This window comes from Macadamia integrifolia, unplaced genomic scaffold (genome assembly GCF_013358625.1).
Source record: "Macadamia integrifolia cultivar HAES 741 unplaced genomic scaffold, SCU_Mint_v3 scaffold164, whole genome shotgun sequence".
Lineage (NCBI taxonomy): Eukaryota > Viridiplantae > Streptophyta > Magnoliopsida > Proteales > Proteaceae > Macadamia > Macadamia integrifolia.
The window spans coordinates 54,200-72,814 of record NW_024868286.1 but is presented as its reverse complement, the minus strand read 5'-3'; the positions used below and the strand labels follow the sequence as shown (position 1 = coordinate 72,814).

General features: G+C 37.9%; 1 protein-coding gene across 3 annotated transcripts; it reads right to left on the bottom strand.

Annotated features, from left to right (window-relative positions):
- Positions 1–1,156: 1,156 nt before the first annotated feature.
- LOC122064391 lies at positions 1,157–16,327 on the bottom strand. Of its 3 annotated transcripts, none has more exons than XM_042628110.1 (8): positions 16,044–16,327; positions 15,697–15,829; positions 13,736–13,839; positions 8,363–8,534; positions 6,233–6,370; positions 5,914–6,130; positions 3,124–5,813; positions 1,157–1,510 (listed from the first exon to the last, which is right to left on the bottom strand). In XM_042628110.1, exons 1-7 carry the CDS (start codon positions 16,073–16,075, stop codon positions 3,124–3,126), a joined length of 3,486 nt encoding a protein of 1,161 aa, XP_042484044.1. In that variant the 5' UTR covers positions 16,076–16,327; the 3' UTR covers positions 1,157–1,510. The 3 variants fall into 3 exon arrangements, with proteins under 3 accessions (XP_042484044.1, XP_042484046.1, XP_042484045.1); XM_042628112.1 differs by lacking the exon at positions 1,157–1,510 and adding an exon at positions 2,198–2,572; XM_042628111.1 differs by lacking the exon at positions 1,157–1,510 and adding an exon at positions 2,851–2,930.
- Positions 16,328–18,615: the final 2,288 nt, after the last annotated feature.

Genomic DNA, 18,615 nt, shown 5'->3' with positions numbered 1-18,615 from the left:
TTGTGTCTATCTCTCTCTTCTCTTTTTTCTGAAATGACCCTTATATCCTTCCTGAATTATACTTCATCATGTGATTTTATTGGTGCTATCCGCTAGCATACTTGACATTGGCGGCATACCTATCATTCTCCTATATACTTTATATTAAATAAAAAATTACAGAACGAATGATTTTGATTTTAATTTGTAATTTTGAAGAATGATGAATCAAATCATTTTCCTGACACTATTTGGTTTTCATCTCGAAGCATTATTGTGCCACTCATAATGCCCTATAGACCTTTCAAGATACTATTTCCCTCTAAGCTTGTCTAACATTGAAAATAAATAAACTTCAATTCCAAGAACATTGCGTCAAACAAACAACGCATACTAAAGTAGAATGCGCTCCAAAGTCAGGATAACATTTTTAATATCCATGTATACATATTCACATATTCGGCTTATTTGTGATCTATGAAAGTAATTTTGCTTTAACCAAAAAAAGGGAAGAAAAAAGAGACGAAAAAAAGTGCATCATTGATAGATGATAACATTTGTTATATTATTTATTTTGAGCTGGACACCTCTCTCTCAGACTCTCTCTCTTTCAAATCCTCTCACCCTCGACATATGGCCACACGTGCAATTTTTACTAGTGTATATATATATATATATATTATAAATAGTTTTTATGAAGAAGTACAGTAGTATAATTTCGATGGCTACTTGGATAGCCAAAAAATCTAGGATGGAGAGATGTTGTTTAACTATTAAAACTGTTGAACATTTGTTTCTGTTTTGTTAAATAAACTGAGACTAGACTCTGAACAAACCAATAGCATACAATTAAGTGGTTCAAATCCTTTGCGGTGAATTGTGAATAGTGATGAGGATCCAATGGCTAGGAGGCCCCAGCATGCACCCAACCATTGGATCCTCACTGCCATTTACTGTCTCACCACAGAGGATTTTTATGCAACCATTAAGAGATTGTTAACTGGTGATAGATCGAATTTGATCTGACCAATAGCTACCAGTTTGATTTTTATAGACTGAACATCGTATTAGTTACAAAGATAATGGATTGAATCCAATTAGATAGCTATTGGTTTTATTATAAAAAATACCAACAAATACGAAAATAAACAGCCAACAGATCCGCACAACACAAAGATTTAACAAGATTCACACACCGATGTGGTGTGCTATGTCCTCAGGCGAAGAAGAAGATGTTTCACTATGTAGAAGAGATATTACACTCAAACAACGGTGAGAAAACTCGTTCTGAAAACTTGGTTTGAAAAACCCACAAAATTATAATGACTTGTTCAATAAGATGATAGTACATTATATACTCCTCCAAGTCGCGGATCGATTCATCAGGTCGAACCATACCATCGGCACCTCCATACAAGATCAGTGTTGGGCTCCAAGTTTGGGCCTATCGATCCAACCCCTTTGTTTCCATCACAGATCTCAAAAAACTTCTCATTCGGGTCACCACCAAAATATGTCAGAGCAGGTCATTCTTCAAAACGGGTCAAAAATTCAAACCTTTTAAATCAGTATTGAAACAAGAATAAACTTATCAAAAAGAAAAAACTTTAATTTTGGGAAATAAGGGCAAAATAGACCGATCTGGACCAATCCAATACCAATAACTAAATCCATGCTTACGACCATAAGAGTCATTGACTAATGTATATGGTGTTGGACACGATCTTGAACTCTTGATAGGTGTTATTACTTATTACCCACCATTCAAATCATTTGAATTCAAGTTTCAAGCTTAAGCTTACCTAAGTAAGATTAACTCGTCCTATTCCCCTTTTTATTGTCAAACTATTTGAATTGTTATCCAATTCCCAACCAAAATTGCCAAAATTGAATTTTCAATAAATGTTTAAAGCTATATGGTAAAATGGTATTTATGCTGTGAAATGCTGACTTGAACACACCATCTCCAAAATTTGGAAAAAAATCGTCTGCAATTCCGATCTCGTACAATTCCGTGCAATACCACCTTCAGGGGGTGACACGTGTATTGATACCAATGCAATGGTCCAGATCTGATTTAAATGCCTCTTCACTGATTTAATGTTTTATTAGTTGTACCAGATCTAGACCATTGTATTGGTATCAATACATGTGTCACCGTCTGAAGGTGGTATTGCACGGAATTGTACAAGATCGGAATTGCAGATGATTTCAACCCCCAAAATTTACCTTTGTGATTGTGAATTTTGAATGGTATTAAATATCCACCAAACCTTAACAGACACCGACATCGAATGCAAACCAAACCCGCTCCATTCCTGTCCTGGTCAAAGAAAACTATTCTTCACGACCTCAACAATAATGGAGGTAGGTTCACGTCTCTTCTCCCATTTAGGAACTCAAGAAACTCACTAGAGTCAAACACTGTTTATTCTCCAATTTATGAACTAAGAAATCTCCAGTGTAAACCCCTACAGCAGTTGCTTGATCTGAGTCAATATACTTCTAAAGCAAACAATGACAGTTTTGGCATTTGATTCTTCAGAGCATTGACAACCACTTTGAATGTTGAATAGCGATACATACCTAAGATCTGAGACAATTACAATTATACAGTATAAAAACTTATAAATTACCATTTATACCTCCTACGGAACAAAGAAGAGTATAAGACCAGCCGCCTATTGTATGGAGGATAAATTCGACATTGTGACAGGCTCTGTGCAATCAACCACAGTTACATAAAGCACAAACAAAAATGGAAAAAGAAAAAGCTTATCGCATTATTGATGGCTGGTGCCACTTGGAAAGGAATAACACTGAGATGTTGGAAACATAGGCAATAGCTGTACTTTTTTTTTTGGGGGGGGGGGGGGGAATAGGCAATAGCTGTAACTATATGGCTTATTTGAGTTTCAAATCCAGGCTCCTGTTATAACAGCAGCAGGTTCCTATAAAAACACAGCTGAGAGCTGAATCAATTGGCAAGCAACACAAACATTACCAAGTATGGGTAAGGATCCATTTTACACACATTTACATTGCCATCACATACTAAGATCAATAATGTAATCAACTGATTATTTCTACCTGGTCCATGAAAGAATACTAAATAATAATTGAAAAACATTAAGAAAGATGTACCTATGCTCGGCGGTTTGACCGAAGAGAATGAAAGTGAGCAGCCAAGGTGTCATAGTCAGGGAGCTTTGGGTGGACATGGCCTTCTTTCTTCAATGAGTTCTCTCTGGATGTTGATTTCATACTTGATGTATTTGGACTTCCACTGCTTCCTGAAGATGCAGTCTGTGGCAGGGCATTGGAAACATTAGATGACTGATCCACTGCTGAACTGGGAGGAGAGAACTTTGAACTTTCCTGATGTACTGCAGATTTGGACTCTGCTATAGGCTTAGAAGGCTTTTGTTGGACAGGGGCATTAGGTGCTGCCAACTTAGAATCCTCTGCACTTCCTGATCTCATCAGCTCAGATTGAGGCTTCCGACGATGTTCAGCTGCAGGGGAGCTCCTAGAGTTATTCTTTACCATGCCAGCATCAGTCGTGACTGCCACCTCCGACGAAACTGTTTCAGACTGTTTAGGAAAATCCTTTGTCCTTCGAGAAAGCCTAGCATCCATATAACTTCTCCTACCAACAGTATGGCATGGAGATTCTTGGGCAACATCATGCCTACTATCCATATAACTCCTCCGACCAACAGTGTGGCGTGGAGATTCTTCACGGGCATCATCACGCCTACCATCCATATAACTCCTCCTACCAACAGTTTGGCGTGGGGATTCATCATGGCCATCATCACGCCTACCAGCCATATAACTCCTACTACCAACAGTTTGGAGTGGAGATGCTTCATGGGCATCATCACTGTCTGAGTCAAGGATGGTTTTTGAGGCTACTGAGCTTGATTCCTTATGAGCTTTTATATGCACCTTCTGATTGTATGGCTTCTGATTGCGGATTCCAGAAACAAGTGGAGTCTTCATCTTCGGGGTAACACTTGGTTGCTCAATTTTAGTTGGGGTATCTACTGTTGATTGATTTTGTGAGAGAAGTGAAGTGTCACCTAAAGGAGCTCTTGTATAAGGAGGGTGTTGGAAACCCTTGTTGCGGAGACCACCTGTCAATTTTCTTAAGTTCAATCCCAGCTCACTTTCAGAGTTCATAATATCATTTGATTCTAGTGCGCTGGGATTTTCCTCAACTTTGGCAGATGAAAATTTTGAAGTCCGCAATGGCTGCTCTTCAGTTACTGGTCTGTGCAAAGGCTCTTGTGCTGAATCATCCGACCTCTTCACAGACCTTCTATGTCCCGGAGATGACTGACGACTGGACATGTCAGTGAAACCATATTCTTCTGAAGAGTCACCAACAGCATTCAGTTTTACATCTTGATTTCTACCAAGTTGTGCTTCTTCGAAGTCTAAATCATCAGAAGAGGATGGCAAAATAACCTTTCTGTTCGTTCTTGTGACTTCATTTTTAATAGAGGATGCTGGTGGTGAATGACTCCTATCATTCTTGGGTGGTGATGGGCTTCTAGGGATGCTATTATGAAGCCCACTACCAGATCCTGTTTTTCCACCAGTGTGTAAATCATCAACTTCACTCTCAGAACTCAGGCCTTCCGAATCGTCAAATGTAGCAGGTGCGAGGTCATCTGACTGAGAAGGAACTCCAGATTTTATCTGCTGTTCAGAATCAGAAGACTTGAAAGGGGGTTCCAGATCTGTGAAAAAATGTTCTTCTGCTCTAGGCTTCTTTTCCAGGTTCTCGCCTCTGTTTTCTATAGGGTTCCATGTATTTCCAACTGTTGAGAGATGTTGAGGCGATTCCCTACCCGGTGAAGGGAAAAAAAAGCTGGATCCATGCCCATTATACTTCGCCCCTGAATCATTATTATAGTCATCATCTGAACCAAATTCATCAAAAACTACCGATTGCTCAGTGCCTACTTGCACATTTCCTCGGTCATTGGTGAAGAGAGAGTTATCATCAACAACATTCCAATATTCTTCTAGGTTCGCATTAGATATGACATCAATGTGATCACCATCAGCACTTGTGTGAGATGAAGAAGATCTGCTTGACTGCTTTCTGGTTCTTCCATCTCCATAATTGTCAGCGTACTCACTTCTTTCGTTCTGTGGCTGCTGGTAAAAAGAATCTAACTCAGATTGGCTAGATCGTCTTTTCGGACTTTCTTCATCAACATAATCAGCCTTCTCAGGATATCCACCCTGCCAACTGGGGCTGATTGACTCTGCAGTGGATGACCTTTTCTCATAGTATCTGTCTGCCTTTTGGGAGCTAACCACTGGTGTTTCATTGTCAAGGGAAGTTATACCAGACTCTGAAGAAATAGACTTGCTAGGTCTTCTCTTAACACTAGCTTCACCACCAAATTTGTTTTCAGAAACTCCAGGCAATGTCTCTTCTCTATCTCTAGATTGATTCTGCATTCTTAGATTTCCAATCTCACTAGAACTTCCTGGTGCACCCCACACCACCTCCGCTGAATCCTTTGTAAAAGGTTCTTGTGACTTTGAGCCACTTGTTCTAGACCCTTCATTTCTAAATCCATAAACAGACGATTTATTTGATTCTGTAGAATATTGCCTCATAATATTACCACGGCTTGAGAGGTCTGCAGCAGCCCTGGCAGCCATACTAGCTCGCTCTGCTGATTCTGCAGCTGCCTGTGCAGCAGAGGTTGCATCCGTGAACTCCATATTCCAGTTCTGCCCGTTCCGGGGAAAGACATCCTCATTCCTTGACAATGGGCGTCCATATTCCTGCCGCTCAGTTCTACTTTCTGCAAATGAGGAAAAAAACAATAAATCTTGGAAGGAGTAAACGGAAGATGTGATGGAATATGCTGCCATTCAGTCCAGCATCACCAAACAATCACATACCTGATGCTCTTGGCTCAGGACTATAAGTAGCAGGCATTCTTGTGGAAGTACTGGTTTCCGTAGAAGCAGAAACCTGGGAACCCAGTGGTGGAATGCTTACATTGTGGTCAGGCAGGTTTGTAGATGATTCGTACTTGTAGCCAGGGTCAGGTGGGAATCGGACATCAGGAGGTTTCACAGTCGTCTTACTAGCATCCTCAAAGGTACTCGGTCCATTCTGCTCAACAGGGATTGATATAAATGCAGGTACTTATTATTCATTCTATGACAATGCAATACCAAGCAAACACTGAATCAAACTGAAATCAATTGTGCTTACCAGAAAATCAGTAGGTTTTGAATCATTATCTACCAATGATGCAGGATCCCAATTGATATTATGTTCTTGAGCAATTGTAGACAAGATCTTCATTTTTGTCTCACCATCAGGTGCTTTTGCAGACAACTTCTCAATCATCTGGAACATTTCAACTAAAATAATGATTCTACCACTCCTGAAAGCTAAAATGATTGTTTTGGTTTTGTTGTCCTCAATGAAATGATTAAATTACCCTTAGCTTTATTCATTACGGAGAAAAACAACTCGACTATTTTAAGAAGAAAAATTTGTAATTATAACATGCTTTCATGCAATTTTATCCACCAAATTGTTGTTTTAATTTTCTTCATCCTCCATGAAATAAACTAAGTACCCTTAGTTTTTTTTTTCCCCGTGTGCAAGTACCCCTAGTTTTCAGCATCTAGAAAAAGTAATATTCTTTTTAAGAAGAAAATTCTAGTCATAATATCATGTAATTTTTTTATCGACCTTTTCATGCCTATATAACGTAATGACCCTTAAGAGTTCCCCCACAATTTGAAGTTATGAAAAAAAGTTAGCTTTGTGCATCCCATCCCCATTCCCATTATCCTGAGAGAGGCTATGACTAAGATTAAGGAAGTTAATTTGAAACCGAAACCGTATCGAACCGAGCTGTTTACACCGAAACCGTGACACCATTTATTAAATGTCCGGTTTTGGTTTAAAAATTGAAACTATGATTCAGTTTTGGTTTTAAAGTTTAAACCGTTGGTAAAGCGTTAAACCGATTAACATATACGTAATAAGTTTAAGTCATTCAATGTTAAGTTTACATACATTTCCATTAAAAAAAAAAAAGTTTACATTAAACAAATATAAAATTATATATATAATAAACAATTCAATTCAATGTTAAAATTTACATCCATTTCGCTAAAAGTTTTAAAGGTAAAGAAGTTGTTTGACTAAAAAATTAGGAAACAAAAGAAAACCGTTTATAAATGGTTTCGGTTTTAATATATGAAACTGTTTATTAAATGATTCGGTTTTGATTTTACCTAAAAAATCTTGCACCGAACCGAATCGAACCATCTACACTAAAACCGAACCAATTAACACCCTTAACTAAGATAGTCAACATATGGTGAAAGGTCGTGGGTGGGAAACCCGAGTCTGAGAGAGCCTACCCTATCCCCTTCTTCTTTCCCTTATTCTCTAATTTTCTGTTATATTTTTCAATCGATCTAAAGATTATTGAAAGGAGTAAATCTGCTGCTAAACAAGATCCTACCTAGGTTTAGGTCCTCCTGGAAGACCAGATAGCCCAGCCCGGTTCGAAAGAACCCGCCTGGAAGACCAGATAGCCCGGCCCGGTTCGAAAGAACCTACCTAGAAGACTAGATAGCTCAGCCCGGTTCGAAAGAACCCGCCTGGAAGACCAGATAGCCCAGCCCAGTTCGAAAGAACCCGCCTGGAAAACCAAATTCCCTAACCTGGCACATGTGAAGCCCAGCTAAGGAGAAAAAAAAAAAAATCAAATGTTTTTTATTTATTGCAAGATTGGAAGAACAGAGAATTTCTCTCTTGTAACCATCGGTCTCAGATAGTTCAGATTGGCTTGAAAGACCCAGCATCCTAGATCTACATTACAGCAGGTACACTACAACCTTCTTCCCCTTCCTCTGCAAGGACACTACTTCTTCTTCTCCTACTACTGCATTCATCTCAACCATTCTGAAAGCCATAACTGTGTCCAACTCATATCCTCTACCTGCGCCTGTGTTTTTTCATGTTGACATGGGTGCTTGGGTTAAAGTGTCGTGTCCCAGTAACATAGACTCAACCATATATAGTATTTTGTACAATTTCAATACCATAATCAATGCCCTTTACTGAATTATTATTATGGTAATTACTACTATTGTTACCATTGCTATTTTCAACATCATCAAAAACAAATGTTTGCTAAAAATCTAATAAATCTTTTAGCAACCAATGAAAGATCCACATGCAGCCCCATACCCAGTAAAATGAGAATTAAAATTAAGTTGTAAGCCTTGGAATGATCGATTCATCTGGTTGATTTCCTTTACAAGCCAAATTTTGAATTTCAAAAACAAGGACTGCAAAAAAAATCTACAAACTTACCATGCGGCCCACACCACATTCTGGACGCAGCTCAAGAGCTGAAGTAACAAATTCTTTCCCATATTTCGCCGTGAAATGTTTGCGGACATCCAGCAGTTCAGGTATGTCTGCGCACCTTGGGGCTGCAAATACCACACTAGCTATCGCTTCCTTCAAGTCTATGGGGCAGCTTCTGAAAAAATATTATAATAAACAGCTTAAATTTGAGCACAAGAACATATATAAGACCTACAATAGAAAAATAAACCATTAAATTCCCACAAATTACAACTTTTCAGAAGCTAAAGCACAGCAACCGAATTCCCTAATCAGGAAATTATGAACCGATTTATGGATTCCTATTTATGTGCCCCCCCCCCCCCACACACACACACACGGGGGGTTGGTTACTAGAACCACCAAGGGAAATCTAGCTTACTAAATATTGGGGTTTCTAATCTCCTAAAAGAATTGATTTAATAGAAGACCAGAAAAATAAGATCGCAGCTATAGGACTTAGAACCAGAAAATAAGAAACTCGATAATTTCAGCTGGCGAACTCTGAATGACCTGAAATTGTAATCAAGGGGTTAGTCCAGCAAGTAAATAAGGCCTGCGTAGTTTGATAATAAATTGATGGCTGGATCTTTGAGATCTGGATTAAATCCACCTAAGCCTCACTCCTGAATCCACAGACCCTGATCTGAAACCAAATTGCTGCACTCTTAAAATTGATGGAGATGGCCTATTGTCATTACATCTATTTATTGCTACACTAAAGGCCTATGATTGGCTAAAAGGAGATTACATCATTCACCCAACAGGAATAAGAGTTCTATAACTTAATCAATAGGAAAGGTCCAAACTAACATATTACAGATGTATTACATAAACAACCAATAATAAGTAAAAAAGGAGCCAACTAATCTTAGAATAAAATAGTCCCCAACCAAGATAAGCTTTTTACAATAATTAAAAAAAAAAAATTAATAAATCTTGTAGAAAAAACCCCACGATATGATTCTTTAAAGAGGAAAAGATTTGGAATCTTATCCAAAAACCAAAATAGAGGCAGAACAGAATCTGGAAACCTCTAGCTACTGGTTCTCATGACAGTGTGTGGCTAATGTGAACCAGTTTTCAAACCAGAAAACTAGATCACAACAGGATCGAAAATGGAGAAGCAGAACTAGATTTTGGAGAACTTTAATAAGAGAACACAAGATCTCAGAACAAACCAAAACTTCAGTCAAATAATCTATTTTACTAACAAAATAAATCTACAAAATTGGGTCAAGTCTTATAACAGAATAGAGAAAGCTAGAAGAATCGAGAGGCTAGTAGAACTGGAACCAGTACCAATCAACCAGAAATCTTAGAACAGATAACAGAACTTCAGAAAGGAGAGTGAAAACATAACAATAAATGAAGTAGTTCAAAAGAACAAGAAGATCAGAAGCAAACCAGGCCATTAAACTGGAGAGAATGGATTAATAAACTTAATTTGAGTGTCCAACGGGTTTGTATGGGCCATGGGCTTTATATTTTTGGGTTCATAGTTGTCACGGAGTCATGGCGACCCAAGGCAGTGGAGGGGTGACTAACCAATTTGGCGGTGAATCACCCACAATGGCGTTGCCTGGCGATCAAATCGCCCATGTGTTATTTTTTATTTCCGCTATTTTCTAAAGTTATTTTGTATGTTATAATGTATACCCTATGACATAAAAAAACCAATCAACATTAAGCAACATCAAGTCATAAAAATCAACATAGTCACACTCACATCAAGTCATAAAAAATCAACATGACTTATTGACATTTAGAAAAATGCTCTTCTTCTATAATAAGTTTTATTGGTCAAATAATTTTATTTTTAGATGAGACTTTTTGTATTAGGTATAACACAAAACTAGCTTTCCAACAAGTCTAAGATTACTTAAATTTGAGTTATTAAGACAAAGTTATGTTCCCATCAAACTTATTTTCAAGTGTGCGAATGCTGTTAAATCGCCTGAATGGAAATAATTTTATTGACATCAAAACAAAAAATTATTTTACCGAACTTTTAGTTTTTAGCAATGTTCTACCATGATAAGATTTATAAAATTTTCACAATTGAGAAAAACCTTACCATTCGAAAGTTGAAAATCGCCCTATAACCAAAATCCAATTTTTGTTCTTGGACCGGGGAGTTGACTTTTTATTCTTTTAGAATTTAATTTTTAAACCATTTTTATTGGATTCAAATAGGGGGTATTTTCTTATTTATGAATAATATCTTAAGTAAATGAAATAACAAAATATAAATGATGATGCCTTGACAACTATGTTTGGGATTACTATTGTAATGGGTGATCTAGATGGGTCTGTCAAGAGGAGGGCTCGAGCTGACCAGATCATGGTTCAGTTCTGGCCCTGGTTTAGCCCTCTCCTTGGTCCCATCGAGCCAACCCCAAAAACCAGAAAGCACTGTTCACATAAACAGTACCCCTGCAGTATTGTCCTCAAATGGAGTTCTAGAAGACCAGCCAGCTGTCCCACAAATTGGAAAGTAGAAGCTTCAAGAAGGAATCCAGCAGTAGCCATCAATTTCAGCAATATAGCTTAGGATTTGATTCTTTTTTTAGCATTGGCTTGATTGCCAAGTCAAATATGGTTGTTAGTAGCTATTAGGCTAGTTAGGAGTTTCTATTTTCAGATTTGCTTGGTTAACAAGTAGCTTATTTAGGAGAATTTAGTTAGTTTACTTTTTTATTCACTTTCTATTTTGTAATCTGAACTTACTTCTATATATTTGGAGCTTATGTACTCTCGCTTATGCTGTTTTGCTGTGGGATGCAGTTGGGTGAGATGCTCAAAACCTATCCTTCTTCTTCCTCCTTCCCAAACCTCCATCGGTTTCTCTTTTCTATGCAAGTGGCAGCATAGGGAACAGTGTACATCCACACTGTATGGTACATCCATAGGTTCATGCTGATATGTCCACTTTATAGCTAAATAAAAGAAGAACGTGGGTGAAAATCCAGGTGTTTGTGGTCATTCAGGTGAGAACTGTGATGTGGCAGTTTAACAACCTAGGGGACAGTGCACAGTCGGTAGTGTTCAGTGAGCAAGTGGTAAAACATGTCAAAAAGGGCTGGACTCAGCCGATCATCTTGATTTTGAATCGGACGCACAAGATTGATTTTGTACCTGGGAACCAATCAGATGCCGAAACGTTGGCACATGCTTTTTCTAGTGACAAACAACTCTATCACCAAGATGTGTTTGAAGAGGCCCTGATTGATAGGTCGTTCTGCGATCTTCGCCAATGACTGATGCGATCTAACGATCACAATTTAACCAATCCTTTATGATGCTGATTTGAAGGTTGAGGGCCTCCCCATGTTACAGTACTACACAAGAGTACTTAAATGGCTTCTGATATTCATTTTAGGCCCTCTGGTTGGATAAACTTAAAATTCTTGTAAGTCCATCATCCTGTATCTGATTGAGGTCATTCAAAAGGAAAAATGCTCCTTATGGGGAGCTCTACCCAACCAGAACATGAGAGAGGAAAGAAGGAAGAGAAATAGGGGAGAAACTGAGGTTGGAAGCCTTGTCTAGCATTGAATTCCCTCCACCAACATCGGGATTGAATCTCCAACCTCCATTGAAGCTTAATGATCATGGCGGACATGTATTGATAAGCATGTATTGAAGTTTGAAGGCAAGCAAGAAAATAAGGAAGAGAAGGAAAAAGAAAAAAGAACGAAGAAAGAGGAGGAGAGAGAGTGTCTGGTGAAGTCCTACTGCCAAGGATAACTAGATGGGCTTTATTATTGTGCACTTGAAGAGTCAAGTCTCCCCAGTTAAAGGGACAATTAAAGATCCCAACTTCTACTCCGAGTACCAGGAATTGAGACAGAGCATAATTGTGAGCATTTCTATACATTGGCATGTTTCATTTATTTTTGTATCCGTTGTATGCTAGTCTTAGGGTGCATTAACTGCCAAAACCCTAGACTAGACATGTATCATTGTAGGGCATCTATTATAAGCTCATTTGACTGTTTATAGGGTTTCCAGTTGCGTCTGGACACAGGAAGTGGTTTTCCTTCGTAGCTAATGCTGCCTAAAATTTGTTGTGGGTGTGTCCTCTCAGTTGTATGCTGAGTAAACTGAGTGTGGGCGCTATCTCTTGTACTGGCATTGTAATGCCCTCTCAGTTTGTTGCTGGGAAAATTTGGGTGCAGGTGCTCCCAGCTGTAGGTGTAGTTAAAGTAGTGTGCATTGAGCAGCTCTAGTGAAATTGCTTCGTGGATGTAGGAAACCAGCCAAACCACGTTATATTTCATGTTGTAGATGTGCCTATGTGTATTGTATTTGTATATGGAGTGCATCATCTATTCATCTACAGGATGTGTGTGCACACCAAGTAGACCTTGCCACAAAATTGCATGCCCATATATGGTTGAGAGGCTAGGTGTGACACACGACTGTGTTTGTGTTATTGACTGAAGACTGCCGGGAATGTATGGTTGTTCGCTAGGTTGAAGGTTTGCATACAGTGGGATTGAGCGATTGTGAGGCTTGAGTGTCAATGACATCAATGAGTGAGTTATGAAGCGAACGAGTTGAGTCAGATATTTGGGATCATTGATTTACCCCCTCTCTCTCAGTGACCATCTTAGTTCAACCAAAAAAAAAAAACATTTTAAAGTAATTTTATAAATATTTCTTTGCATCCCCAAAATGGAAAAAAATCAAGTGAATGAGAACCAGCACTACTGTACATAGCTAACAAAACTGGCCCGACTATTTTTTACCCTATTTATTCCAACTTGGGTTTCATATACTAAGAGGCTCCAAAATGAGCCTTCTGGAAACCGAACTCTTTCTGTACGATATACAAGGTAGGAACTAGGAACTGTTAGTTATGTTTCTGCTCTGCCTTGTTGTGCATTGAATCATTCCATTGTGCAATTACTCAACTTCAGGAATTCAATTCAAAAACCATTTTGAGTTGCAACAATGAGTTTGGATAATCACCAAACTGAGTGGGGAGTAGCATAGTCACTTTGCATCAAATGAAGAATATGAGTTATGCCTATGTTAAAAATTGATGGAGCTGCTCTGTTGTAAATTTGTGGTTTAAGATGTTACTGAACATAAGTATTGAATTGATACTCCCCATGTGTCTCTTTATGCATTCTCAAAAAAAAAAAAAAATACTTTTAGAAGTTTGTAACAAAGAACAACGAATAAACCAAATATTTGATCTCCAAAATTGACTGACAAAGGCAAATACTACTTTGCCAATAAGTGGATATAGGAAGAAACCCTAAATGTGCAATATAGACCAAATGGTTGTTAAACGGAAAAAGAAAAAGATCAACTGGAAATACATACTTCTGGGACTCGATAATTGGCAGGCGTGCCACAATAAGTTCACAGTATATTTCAAGAAGATCATATGCTGCCATAGTCTTTTCCTCTCTCACCACATGTTCAACCTGAAACATGGAAAAAAGAAAGAGAAGTATTAAAAGGGGGAAAGGAATAAAAAAATATTCACTTCTCATAGAGACTCCTTTATATATCAGGTAGTCCTTTTTTTTCTCTAAATTTATGGCAAGATAGCCGCCTCATTTATTTAACTGACTATTGCATGAGAAGATTCTTTATCCTGAAATGTAGATATAGTCACACATATGCGAATGCTTACAGAAAAAATTCACTCAAAATGCATGCTCAATTTTGACAATTCAAATTATTAAACTGTATAAACATGGTACTAAAGTAAAGAAAATAAAAAGTCATGAATTTTTCTCATGTCCAATGTTGTGTCTGAGAGTCGGGCATAGCCAAACATTTGTTTGGAGTCATCTATCTCTTGCACACATACTGCTTGACGTATACTAAATTTCTAGTAGATTTTCCTTCCAATTGTTTTACCAACATGTATTACAAACCTACCTAAGTATTACAATATATGTGTTGCACACAATTTTAGAATAGCTCCGATACATGATAAGTTGCGAGAAAATCGTTTGAGGTGGTATGGACATGTGCAGCAGAGGCCTTTGAGTGCTCTAGTACAAAGGGGTGATTTGTTTCGGATCGAACAGCTAAAAGAGCTAGGGGTAGGCATAAAATGATTCTTAAGAGAAGTGATGAGGAAAGACATGGAAACCTTAGGACTAATACAAGTATGGCTTTAAATAGAGTTATTCAGAGAAAAATGATCCATATAACTGACCCCATTTAGTTGGGATAAGGCTAGGCTGAGTTGAGTTGCCTCTAAATTGAATACCATCAGCTCACTTTTTCACTTGTTCAACAAATTATCCAATATAAAGAATGCAATGGCACAAAATGTACTCTTTCATTATCTAAACATCAAACAGTCCCAATGTAGGGGAGCTCCTTTCACCTTTATTCAGAAAGGTGAACAATATGATGTGGTTCTGGCTAGTTTTAGAACCATTGAGTGTGTTTCTAATCAGAGTGAACTTCCATCACCGTTGACTCCCACCTCTATGCATAGATTATAGATGAGATGATCAGACATACGGTGAATTCCATGGTGTATGGTTTTGGTCAATGACACAAGATAACAGGTAAATGTCACTTAGAATTATTGACGAATGCTTTAGAATAAAAAATTTAAAAGTAACCAGGACTAGAGAAAAAAAAAATATATTTGACAAAAGCATGAATAGAATACAAGTGGTTAAGATTCATGGTTAATAGATATCCCATAGGGTCGATTTTCATTATCATAGTTTTGTTATAAAATATAAATGAGGAGACAGAAGTTGAGGAGTATGAGTAAATTGAAGTTGTTAGAGTATTGGGGGGAATACTGAAGATAATCAGGATTGAGGTGCTGTGATTATACATGATTGCTGACAAACAGCAGATATAGTATTAAATAAATAGAATGGAGTGATAAAACAGGATTCATATTATACATGATTGCTGACAAACAGCAGATATGGTATTAAATAAATAGAATGGAGTGATAAAACAGGATTCATGTAGTCATAATTGGAAATTAATCGGTAACAACAAAACTGAGGAGCAGTTCCCACAGTCCGCTGTGAGAAGACATCAAACTGTAAGGTTGCTTTTTGCCCTCGAGTCTTCCAAATCATGGAATAAGCACCATACTATCTCCAGCACAAGAAGATATAAGATTTAAAACAAATCAATAAATTAGGTTCTAAGCTATAAAAAACAGATGTCAAATAACTAAAAATCAATCAGGAACAAAAGAAAATATATAATGACACAAAACTGTATATGTAAAATAAAGACAACCGAATGAAGAACTCTATCTTGTAGGACGAAAGTGATATACGGCATACCCGAATTCTCGCAGTCTTCTCCTGTCCAGACTCAAGAAGCTGCGCCAATTCTCTCCTTAACTGCTTCACCTGTACCTCTCTCTTGTTCTTCAGGAGCTTGATACGAGCTGCCGCAAGCTTCAAAGATGTCTTGCTGTACCAAACAACCAATTCAAATTTTCAATAATGATTCTAATACCGCAAAACAAAACCCTATAATTCGCAAAATCTCTAATAATATAGTGAATCATTTAAACCTTCTCCGATCCTTTAATCCAGAATTAAATTAGCATAATCCGTCACTCAGAGTGATTTGATTTGGAATCAAAAACTAAAAATGAAGAAGTAATAGGATTGGCAGAAGTTACCATTTTCCCGACTTGAAACTCTTATGAAGCATTATTGATTAATATTCTTCGGCCGAAGCCTGAATTTGACAAGAAAAAGTCGAATGAAGATTGCTTTGATCAATGGATCGAGCAAACTCTGCAATTTCGATTTTCACGAAGTCTTCACCAACGAAGAAGAAGCAGATCAGATCAATGGATGGAAGCTTCGAAGCATTTGATTCCAATTCCAAAGTCGACCTCGACCTCGAACGAAGAAAGAAATCAATTGCCGCGGAATGGCGATTGACCTTTTATTTTTCTCTGACCAAACCACCCTTTAAGCATCAGTAAAATATGTAATAAATGTGATTGATCCATGTTCGTGTGCTTCATAGACTGAAAGAGTAAAATAAATGCGGCTACGAAGATTGTACTTACCGTTAGATTAGAATCCTTTAAGGTTATGATTCCATTCCTTCGGTTTTAGAATGAGTCAAAGATAACATATGGAACGCACGTCTAAACAGTCAACTCGGTTCCTTGCCTCAATGCCTTGGTCCGGACCGGTGCCTCAGGGGTCCCACACTACCACCCTCGTACGTTCCGTTACTTAACCAACTAAACAACGTCCCTTGAGGATTGAGTCTGGCCTTGACTAATCTGGTTTTCATGAATCGGACAATCGGATCTGGAATCGCCCGATTCTGATCAGAATCAATCGATCTATTCATAGAATCGTTGGAATAATTCTTGGATATGTGCTATATTGATTGGAATCGGCATTGGCTGGTTTATTCCCCAATTTCATGTTTTAAAACCCAGCTAAGGAAGCAAAACCAATGATGGGGCAGGGTTTATAAGAGATTGATTCTGATCCAACCTGAACCGGTTTGATCCTATCTACTCTAAACCATTTGGGGTAGAAATAGGGTCGGCCTTGAAATTGAGAAATGGCCCTGAAATTGGTCCGATTCAACTAAGAAAATGAAGGAAATGAATTGAAATTCGTTGAACGTCGCCATTTTGTAAATACAACAATAAATTTATTTTTATCCCAACTTAAAAGGGACATGGATCCATACAAAACAAAATAGAAAAAATCCAAACAAAAAAGGTGAAGGGAGAGATGTAAAGATGAGAGATGTACTATTCTGTTAAATGAACCGCTGAAATTATTTATCGAGCGGATTTTTTTGTTCTTTAAACAATCATTGTTCTAATTCTTTCATTAAAAAATCACCATTTAGTTCTCAGCACACTTTTTTTGTCTGGAATTATATAACCTCCTATTATATTGGCAAGTGTTTTCTGTCCACGAGAGGTATCTTGATTGGCCCACACACTAGTGTAGAGGCTATGTTGCCATTTACAAAACCCTCTCCCTAATAATAATAAGAGATGGTTTTCCTTCGACCACGATCAATAGAGAATCCCTTGATTGAGGCGTTCGGATGATGTTGAGAAGGTATTGAGAACAGTAAGAGGGAATTATTAACTTCGTAATATTGGGGGAGGGGGATATTAATGACCTTAGATAGGTGTACTTTTCTGCAGTAAGGAAAACTTTCTTCATAGTAAGAAGGGTTGAAGTTTTATGTCTAAAAGCATGGCCTACATAAGCACTCTCTAGGCCATCTCTCGTCCCCTAATAAGAGCAAATATCTCATTTCATAGGGCGATAGAAGGTATATACAAGGTAACACTAGTGTAAGTCACACTTCCTAGACAGAAAACTTTTTTCCTAATAATAATAGGGTAAAAGGTTCTCTGAGCCACGAGGGTAAGGTGCGCTAGCATCTCTATGTATTCTTTCTTTCTTCCTCAAATGAAATGAACTGGTTGCCCTCCAATATACGATACCCTTTTGCCGGACCTCATTGGCATGCTACTCTATGCCATTTTCTCAAGAACCCTCTCCCTATCAATAATAAACATGAGGGATTGTTAGCTTTCTTTTTCTTGACGAATTGTTAGTTGGTATGACCATAATGAATGGGTGACAATCTGATCACAAAATTTGGGCACCTCATATTACGTGTGAGTGACTATTTCACTTTCATGGTTTCCCTTAGTTGCACCGTCATCAACCAACAAACTTTTCTCCTAATTAGAAGGGGAAGATTTTCCCGCACTACTGTTTATCATGCACATATGATGGTGCATCTATGGAGAATTTGGTCATTTTGAACCCCATTTGTCCCTATCTGGCACCATGTGCACAAGTGTGTACATAACCTTTTGCCTAACAATAGTATAAATAGATGATAGAAAGTTTTTCCCTACACCCGTAGTACAGGGTTCAGCCATGATTCTAGGGTCCCAAAATATCTCCCTATTTATGAATAGTTAATGTACTACCCCCTCCTTCCTAAATCCACTGTTGCACCATATCCTCTCTCACCCATTCGAAAGTTGCAAAAAGGGATTTCCCTTCGCCGTGACTCAAGTAAATATATCTAATTGCCATCCAAGTTGATATTCTTAAACTTCATTACCAAATGGCAATTCCTTGCTATGTAGCAGGCTTGTATAGATCCATGACAAGGCGACAAACATCTACAAAAAATGTCACTTGTTTTCACTAGTTCTAATGGTAGTTTCATTTCAAGAG

Coding starts and splice junctions, on each gene's coding strand:
- LOC122064391 (XM_042628110.1), bottom strand. CDS start 16,075: ATGCTTCATAAGAGTTTCAAGTCGGGAAAATG. Junction 13,840..15,696: donor AGAAGACTGCGAGAATTCGG/GTATGCCGTATA, acceptor TCCATGTTTCAG/GTTGAACATGTGGTGAGAGA. Junction 6,131..6,232: donor CAAAACCTACTGATTTTCTG/GTAAGCACAATT, acceptor CCTGTTGAGCAG/AATGGACCGAGTACCTTTGA.